Here is a 9647-nt window from a genome sequence, read left to right as displayed (position 1 = left end):
CCCAGAAAAGTCCATAGGTAGGCTGATCTGGGCACTCCTAAAAGCTTACCACTGAGGAAAATGACTTGATCCATAGATTTCCTCCCCCAAACCAGCTTACTTCACATAAAAAGCATTAGCAGTTCAGAACTAACTCACTTCATCACAGGGACAAGAGTGGTTAGTAAGAAAAGTACTAACCCGGGGAACAAAAATAGAGGTAATCCAGGCCAGTTCCAGCTGGCTGCAGACATCTTCCTTATGCTTGGGTGCACAGTATAACTCACCACAGGGCCTTTCTCATGGACCCTTTTTAAGTGTCTCCACAAAATCCAGCAGGTTGATTAGTTCATGATGCTTCAAAAGAATCATCAAGAGAAAAACATGTGATATGTCTTACAATGCTGGATACCTTAAAAATACAAGGGAAAAAATATAGAAAAAATGGAGCATTTAAAAACAACTTATATCCTGCGAACATACCGATCAATGATATAAATGAGGTAATATGACACAAAACAAAGTGAAAAAATATATTTAAGATTATTCTTTTTAGTGTACAGAATTCATGGCAAATGCTGCACTATCTGGTTGCATAAATAAATATATTTATTTAACGAATATAAGATTAAATACTCATATATGTTATATTATAATCAATATATTATATATGCATTGATATTATCATTGTTGTGTCAATATTATGTTAATATATAAGTACGGATTTACACTTATATGTATATAATTGCATGTTCTGTTACTATAAAATGAGGCCAAAATGTGTCAACTTGTTTCTCACAGAAACCCAAAATCCACACGAGGCTCTTTTTTCCTGTACCCTTTCACTTTGCATGTTCCCTATTCTCAATGAATGTCCTCTTCTTTCTGTAAACTATTGTACTCTTCATTTTGCCTGATCTTGCACCCAAGCATGGCAGGCAGAGAATCCTAGAGGCCCAAGATTCTACAGTGGCTGTTTGCAAGAGGGGAAGAAGCTATGGTAACTGCCACACTGGATACACTTATGTGAGAATGAGAAAGGGAAAGTACCCTGAATGCCCGGAATGCCTCTCACGTATAAAACAGCTGGATGGGATTGCAGGATGCCTGTGTGGCCCAGAGATGGAGGGAGCAAATTATGGGCAAAAGAATTGCAACCAAATGCTGGAAAAGGAAAGATCTGTAATCATCTGTGTCTTCCGACTCTCTGGTATTTGCTTCTAACGGGCAGAATTCATTCTGCAAAGCATCAGGCACTGAACAAAAGACTCCTGCTGCTGGAGGTTGACAGGAAGTAACATCCATGAGTGTAAGAATGCAAGATCAAGACCCCTCCCACAAACAATGCCTATGATGAAGGAGAGGAGAAGAGAGATCTAAATTCAACCTTGCCCAGCACAGCCCAGTCCAAGGAAGGTAGGATTCAAGGAGACGAGCCTTGCACCACATTGTTCCCCACAAACTTCACTGAAGCACTGAACAAACTTCACCCTACTCTTTAACCAAGTTACAAAAAGAATTCCTTAATTCCTTCCTTTGCTCCTTAAAAGCTGCAGTAAGTTTACTAATCAGATCCACTAATATTATTTCAGAGCCCCTTTAATTGTTCAACCTAGATGTGCCTTTCCTTTCTAAGGATGTTAGTTAACTGGATATATAATTGTAAATGTAGAATACAGATGATAAAATATAATACAGACTATGAATAATTATTAGTTCGTTATATTAATGATCACCTCTAAGAAACATTGAGATGATTTCCCTAAGATAAGAATGTGAGAGAAAGTGAGACTATCACATCTGTCTTATAGGATTAGGTACCACTTAGGTGTTGTTTTAGTTCTCCTGCCACTCCTTCCACCAATCCCGTCTTCTTGTTGGGAATCTGACCTCCCTATTGGCTACCTCGTACCTTTAAACTGCCTGCTTTGTGACATCATTCTCCCACCAAACCCCCACCACCTGGTGGAATCTTGGGGTTTCCATGGAGTCACCTGTAAATAAATTTGGATCATCGCAAGTGACCAGTGACCAGTGACCAGTGACCGGTGACCTTCGTACTGGACACATGCACTCTTCGGCTTCAGCCACTCAGACATCCTCCAGTATCATCTCCTCATCCCTTGTATCCGGAGTTGATGTTTCCTCTTCTCTGACCATGTCTGGTAAGGAAAGAAACTTAAAAGTTTTTCATTAGATTTTATTTTTGCCCCTAAATGTAGTAGTAGATTCAAAATAGCATAGAATCATGGGAGAAAGTATTGAACTAAAACTCTGGAGACCTCACTTCAGTTTTGACTTTGGCATTTATTACCTGTGTGACTTTGGACAAGTCATTGACTCCTGAAACCTGTTTTTTCTTCATCTGTTATATGAGGATGTTAGATTGGTTGTTCTCTCTGGTCCCTTTCTTTTCTAATACTGAGTCTTAAAGGGCACCCATGTCGAAAATGAAATCAGAGGCTTGTTGAAGAGTGTTTCAACAGAAAGAGAGAAAACCTAGGTTATGTAGAAAACTAGCAACATTTACCAAGATATTTCATCTGTTAACAGTTCCTCCACTAATATTTTAACTTTAGTATTTTTAATTTAGTGCTGCTCAAAAAGTCAAATTCACGTGTTTTCTAACTAATGTAGGTGTAAAGGGAAAACAGGAAAAGAGGATGGAGGAGAGTGGGCTCTAGGGAAGCAAGTCTTGAAAGGTAAGGAAGTTTAGGATTGTTTCCCTCAGCACAGGCTACCAGGAACCAAGGAGGAGGGGAAAATATAAGAATGAAAGGAAAGAGCATAGAGGCGCTCTCAAAGGGAGAGGGTGGGGGAAGAGGTAGTTTAGGGTGGAATATTGAAGGAAACCAAAGATTTTAAATTAAAGCAGAAAGAGCATAAAATGAAATCTGCTTAGAGCAGGGCAAAACAAAGTTGTTTTTAGCTAATACTTACATTAAGAGACTAGGAAGGAAAGTAAGGCCGGAATTGGGCATCACCAGGAAAAGCAACTTACAGAAAGGTCGTACTCAGTTGTTGTTTGCTTGCTTTTTTTGTATTGCCTCTCTGAACACAGATGGCACTGAAAAGTTTTGAATGTAAACATTTTAAGAAATATGCTTTAGAAATGATGCTTCTTAAAAAAAAAAAGAAATGATGCTTCTTATCCAAGAACTTAATAAAAGTGGGTATCTAAGGGGCTGGAGGAAACCGAATATTCAGTTTTATTTCATTCTGCTTTTTTAAGCCATGTAGGTGTTTTGCCTATTAAAAACAAGACTCAGTTTATCTAAAAATTGGTATCTCCTAGACTGAATCATAAGGACTAATTCCTTTGTGTGATAAGTAGGTTCCAAGTCAAGGCTTCCTTTCATCTTTTCAGTTACTTTCTTCCCAACATGGAGCACACATCTGTTTTCATAGCTCAGCAACCTAAGAAGAAAAGTCAAGCCCCACATCCCTAATTCCACATTTATCTAAAACAATTTTGTAGAGTCCTTTGGGTTTTCTTACATTAAACATTTTTGTCTGTTTGTTTGTTTGATTTCAGCGATGGTGTTTTTTTATAGGCTTTGGGGATGACATTTTCCTGAATGCTGAAGATGATTAAAATATATTTTTAGATAAATAGAAAAACCTTCATGATGCTTTTTAAATGTTCTTCCTTTTGTTATATGATTATATTGAAATATACATTTATATTAGACTTAGTATCTGTTACTTGCTGGGTAATATTTGGGAAAATGGGACTGAGTGCAGTAACAATTCCTTTACACTTATTTTCCTCTCTGCTTTGTACCAGATTTCATTGTAATACTTGTCTACAAAAGTTGTGGCTACCTATTCATTCACATTTATGGCATTTGCTGCTTGTTATGCAGTTTTTACTGATCTATCCTTGTCTGTATGTCCTGGTTAGGAATTCATTCAAAATCACCTTCTGTTGTTGTGGGCTCCATTTTGTTTAGTAGTATTCAGCAAAATTGGGTAGGCAATATTCACTTCTGTAATATTGTATGTATGATAAAGAACTTGTTATATCAGTAAACTTATTATGCCTTGATGCTTGCTACATATCCCAGTTTTCATTAATATCTATATATTTCTTCTTAGTTCTGTAATGTGTGTTTTTCGTGATTTTTCTGTCTTTTCAGAACATATCTTCCTTCATATAAATCATATGTAATGTATCACTTTTATTCATGTGTGAATTATTACTACTACCATTGTTGTTGTTACTATTACAACCACTTTATAGATGAGTAAACTGAAGCACAGAGACAGCTTAAATAACTTGATTCTATCAAAAAGCACTTTTTGAGAAACTTAGTTTCAGGTAGTCATTATGAGGTAGGATCAGAAACCAGGCTTAAGAAGAATGACCCTTAAAAAAAAAAAAGGTTTTATTTTTAAGTAATCTCTATACCCAACGTGGAGCTCAAACTCACAACCCTGAGATCAAGAGTCACATGCTCCTCTGACTGAGCCAACCAGGAGCCCCAGGAATGACCCTTTGAATTTACCAGCTGGACTGAGCTGTATGCGAACTGCACAAGCAAAACAAGACCCTGAAGATTACAATGGTAATAGCTGTATCAGTTTCTAACGGGGGAGGAATCTACATTCATTGTATTTCTCCTGGTTTCTGGCAGCATAATGCTCAGAGTAGGGTCCTGGCAAGTATGTCACGATTATTAGTTTTTATAACCTGGTAATGAGACCTAACATAATGGGAGAACTTGAACAAGTCAGTCTGACCTCCCTGGCCTCAGTTTCCTCACTCGTGAAATGAGAATATAGAACAGAGGTTCTCTAAGAACCTCCGAAGATGGAAGTGCTCCACTTCTAGGAAACAGTATGTGAGTGGATAACACTTCTAGGAAACAGTATGTGAGCTGGTGTAGGCTCAAGGGAAAGACAGGGCAGGGAGAAGGTTGCTTCTTGCTTATGGAATGATGTACGAAGCACACCACCTGGGTCTTCCACACATCTGTGCCCAAGTTGGGAGCACAGGCAGTTAATATAGAAGGGTACCTACCAAGCTACTTCAGCCCTTACAACCATCTTAAATGGTTTGATTTTTGGTATCTCAGCAACTATTGGTATTAGAGGCTTCTTGGTAGCAACAACTTTAAGATAATGTGTTTCCTCAAACATAGTGAGAATTGATCCATCTCCCTGATTCTTCATAACCCTCTTGTTCCCTACAGAAAATTTCCAAAATCCATCTTTACTTGGAACTCCAAACTCTCTGCAGCTCTCTCTCCCTGTGGTGAGCAATGCAGCTTCCCTAGCAGGAAGTGTCTACAGCTTCTCCAGAGTCTCTGCTCCAGCAGTCAGTTCGGCATGGCTACTGCCATCAGCTTCTGGCACTTCTTTCCAGCCACTCATGGGTAGTGCCTACCTTTACCAACATTCCAGTACAACTATGTTGTCTGGAGTTACTGCCCAGAGCCAGATCTCCACTTCAGCTGCTTCCTATCCAGGTATTTTTGAGTGGGATAGCACAGGGAGCACTGAAAAGAAGTCATCTTCACTTGTAGACTTCACTGTGACTGTCACTGACCAGGACACGGCTGTTTCTTCCATATCTATGGCAGCCCAGTATGATAAAACTTCAGAGGCCAATAACATGGTCCCTCTGTATTCATCACTTTCTGCCAGCCTTGTTCAGGGAACACCATCTCAGATTCCAAATCGGGGACACAGCCTATCACTTCCCTACCAGGAAGGAAGCCAGGTATATTACTATAATCAAGGCACACTGGGACCTCTACTGTCTGGAGAACTTGGTCCCTACCTGCAGTCCTATGGCTCTGTGTCATACATGGGAAGTAAGGCCTCTGCCCCCCAACCAGAAATGGTCATGGTACTAAAGGAGGTTCAGCCCACAAATGTCCCACCACCAGCCTCCACCTCTGGAATCTACTACTCTGTATCTGCTCGACCCATCACAGAAACAAGTTTTCAAGGTGAGTAGAAATAGCAAGAGGGAAAGAATTAAGGTCGGCATTCAAAAACAGGGTCAAATCTTCAGCCAAGTAGTAGTGAATCCACAGAGAAGCAGAATTTAAGTCCTGAGACTTTAATAACCACTACCCTCACTCAGTGCTCTCCATTTTCAGACTCTGTATAAGAACACTAAATAGGGGTGGGAAGGTGGGACACTGAAATGGCCATCTATGCTACAGGTACAAGGACCCCAAGTGCATACACAAGGGCTACCACACTTTTCACTGCTCTAGCTGATCAGTCTCCTGTACTACCACACTGTAATGAAGTCCTTTCCCTGATCTATTGTTTCAGTCTCTTTGGAAAGCATTTCGGAACTCTTATTGTGACAGTGCCAGTTTAACTTTCCCTCACTTCCTTAATTTACACCAGGATTTAAGACCTTGTGTTCCGAGATGCTGTCCAAAGCAAGCAGGCAAAGAATCTATCCTTATATATTTTATCAGAAAGAGCTCCATTCCCTCTCCTAGTCCATGGTGTGAAGTGTTCTTATTGTCTAAGGAAAGTGGGGAGAATTGCAAGGATTCTATAGGCTTTGTAGAAACATTTCATAATTTAAAAACCACTTTAGCCTCTTATTTTACTTAAACTTTGTATAAAATACAAAGAAAAGCAAGAATCAATGACATCAAATGATCACTGGTAAGAACTAGAAGTCATCTCCCATCTCCTAGCACAGGGTTCTGTCCATGATCCTTAAGAAGAGCTGGTAGAACCGCCTTGCCTATTGCTGGAAGGTGCATGATTTCTGTCTTGGTGTCTGGGGGAGCATCTCACTTACCAGGGAATGACTTCTTCCTTGATTTCTTTGTAGTGATGGAGACTTCCCTGGGGATGGAGACTTCCCTGGGATTGCAATCTCCAAGTCAGACATTTTGTCTGCCACAAACTCCAGAATTCCCCAAGTCCTGCAGTAGCAGAAATATCCAGGTGCTTGAAAGCAACCCACCTCCTGAGCTTGGAGACATCTCAGTGATAGCTCCTGTCCAGAGTTCCAGTAATCTGCTGGCACTGCCTCCAGCTCCAAGCCAGGAACAAACTGAGAATAAGAATTTGAATGATACTAAAACCAAGCTTTCAAAGCCTCTGGATGCCTACCAGATCCCATTAGAAAATCAAGATCCTCCACTACTTCCTTTAGAAATTCCTGATATTCACCAGCTCCTGGCCTGCATTGATCCCCTTGGCCAAGAGGAGCAGTCTGGTTCTGAAAACACTGATCTGGGAAAAAATGGCATGAGTCTTGAGGACCAAGGGACCCTTGAAAATGGGATTGAATCTAGTGGTGGTTTCTCAGACATCACTACTCTAGTGGAGGATATTCATCTTCCCCAGCTCTTTAATTCCTTGAACGACCTTGATCGATCCAAAGGTCCCAAGGTGATCAATGCCAAAGATACCAGAATCATCAAGTTGAATGAAGTGCAAGAAAAGTCAAGTGTCATAAAATTGTCCTCTGATCAAGCCAGGAAGAATAAACACAAAGCTGCTGAGACTATCAATGGTGTTCCCAAGACCAAAATCCAGCCAAAGGACCCAGGATGCCTGTTAGGGGGAGAAGTGGTTATTTGCAATGCTGGAGATAGTGACAGGGCTCGTGTGAATGCAGCCAAGCATTCCAACAGCAAATCTCAGAAAGCTGCATCCAGCAGGATCAGCAAAACTAAGAGCCATGGGCAGGAAAAGACCAAAAGGAGCAGAGAAAACAACCCCAAGAAAGCTGAAGAGAGTAAGCAGTCAGGGAACACAGTCAAGGCAGAAGAGAAGCCAACCATTCCCAAGATGAAGCGGAGGAGAAATCAACCTGAGCTTAGCCAAGAGACCTTTAAAAAGCCTCGAAGCTGCCTAGGCATGCACATGTTGGAGTCCGTACAGATTTTTCACGCGCTGGGGAAAAAGAGTGATAAGAAAATCAGACTCTCTTCCTCCTGGGCCCCGGGAAACTCCAGCAACCCTAAAGTTGCCCAGCCATCCCCAGTTATTAAACGATGGCTAGATACCCCACGTGAGGGTAAAGGTCCTGAGAAAAATAAAGTCAAAGTCCAGAAACAAGACAGTGGTGCTGACACAGAATGTCCATCTCCATCCCAGTATGAGCTGCCACCTCCCGGGAAGGTCAAGTTGGTGCCTTTGCCTTTTCCAACCTTGGAGAAGCCTCAAGCTCGACCTGTTCTTCGGAGGCCACACTCTCTGGCCTCACGTCGGTCTACTGTGGCTTACCCTGCCCGGCCAGGGTCCACTAGCTCAGCTCAACCTATTGCAGTCAATTCATCCCGGCCAACCCCTGTCTCCTTGACAGGTCCTGCCAGACCAGCTCGGCCAATTTCAACCAATCCAACCCGACCAGGTTTGACCAACCCTACCCGGCCTAGTGTCCCTCACTCTGCTGCATCCAGACCTGCACCCTACAAAACATCATCCTGCACCTCTCTCCAGCAGGAACCCATTCCTACTGCTGTGACCAAACTCCAGTCCCCACCCAAACCTCACAATCAATTTCTACTCCAAGACTTCTGCTGTCAACCTATTCCATGGAGAAAACCCAATGTTCCTGAGCCAGTAATGTCGAAGCCCATCACAAAAGAACAGAGGCCAGAGCGAGAGGCCATGAAGCGGCAGGCTCAACAAGAGCGTGAGAATGCAGCCAAATACACCTCTTTGGGGAAAGTGCAGTTTTTCATTGAGAGGGAAAAAGATATGGAAATTGCTCGATACTATGGCTATGCAATATAAGAGCTGCTACGTTTGTTGGTACCACTCTGGGTACCAGCCATTTATCCATATATAGATAGATAGATATAAATTTCTCTATTTATTCAGATGTATTTTAAAACTTAATAAAACATAATAAACATAATTAATAGATGAGAAATAAAGAAGACTTTTTAGTTCTGAGATACTGTTAACTGGGGGTTTTCTTTGGTGGGGGTCGGGATAAAAGTCTGCATGAGAAAGAACCAAAAGTTGGATGGGAGAATAAGGGAAAGGGGATAAGAAGAAAAGAGGAAGGGCCACGAAGGCTGAAAGGGGAGAGATTTTCTAGGTTTATAAAAAGCAGGAGTGGGGGAAATGGCAGAAGCAGGGTCTGAGGTTAGGGTTAAAAGAATAAATAGAATTGAAGATGACAGGAGATGAGTCAGTCTAGGCTGACCAGAATAAATGTAAAGCCTTTCGTGGAGGCTGGCCTTACATCTCATGTCCACCCTATAGTATTTTAGAAAACAAGAGATTCAAGACATACCTCCAAAATGTTTGGGTTGTCCTATCCATCTATGACTATATCTGGGTAAGGTAAGTACAAATCATCCATCTACTGGATGGATGGCAAGGGCTCACATTTATCCTGGGGGCAGCTGATCACTGGAGCCTAGCCAAGCCAACTGCTGTAGCAGGAGGCCCGCCGAGAAGCAGGAGGCACGCCGAGAACAGGGCCTGGGATACAAATCACTGTTTATTCAACACCTACGCACCAGGCCGGTGAACGCACTACTTCAGTTAACCAACACAATGACATGCAACGCTAGTACAACTGTGCCACTTTACTAGTGAGATTCAGCAATGGGCTTAGGTCACACTGCGGGCAGAGGAACGAGGCTTCAATTGGAGGCTTATATATGCCTCCAAAGCCTTCAGTATTAGCAAGCGCCAGCAGATGGCCAACCTGGCTTTCA

The 9647-nt window shown here is 41.8% G+C and overlaps 1 protein-coding gene across 1 annotated transcript; it reads left to right on the top strand.

Annotated features, from left to right (window-relative positions):
* Positions 1–2037: 2037 nt before the first annotated feature.
* C9H2orf78 (chromosome 9 C2orf78 homolog) lies at positions 2038–8871 on the top strand. The gene is made up of 3 exons (XM_058683668.1): positions 2038–2144; positions 5175–5936; positions 6791–8871. Exons 1-3 carry the CDS (start codon positions 2048–2050, stop codon positions 8707–8709), a joined length of 2778 nt encoding a protein of 925 aa, XP_058539651.1. The 5' UTR covers positions 2038–2047; the 3' UTR covers positions 8710–8871.
* Positions 8872–9647: the final 776 nt, after the last annotated feature.

The sequence above is a fragment of the Neofelis nebulosa genome, chromosome 9 (genome assembly GCF_028018385.1).
Source record: "Neofelis nebulosa isolate mNeoNeb1 chromosome 9, mNeoNeb1.pri, whole genome shotgun sequence".
Lineage (NCBI taxonomy): Eukaryota > Metazoa > Chordata > Mammalia > Carnivora > Felidae > Neofelis > Neofelis nebulosa.
Note: the sequence above shows the minus strand (reverse complement) of the source record. Positions and strands in the feature narration are given on the sequence as shown.

Coding starts and splice junctions, on each gene's coding strand:
- C9H2orf78 (XM_058683668.1), top strand. CDS start 2,048: ATGCACTCTTCGGCTTCAGCCACTCAGACATCCTCCAGTATCATCTCC. Junction 2,145..5,174: donor CTCTTCTCTGACCATGTCTG/GTAAGGAAAGAA, acceptor TGTTCCCTACAG/AAAATTTCCAAAATCCATCT. Junction 5,937..6,790: donor CACAGAAACAAGTTTTCAAG/GTGAGTAGAAAT, acceptor ATTTCTTTGTAG/TGATGGAGACTTCCCTGGGG.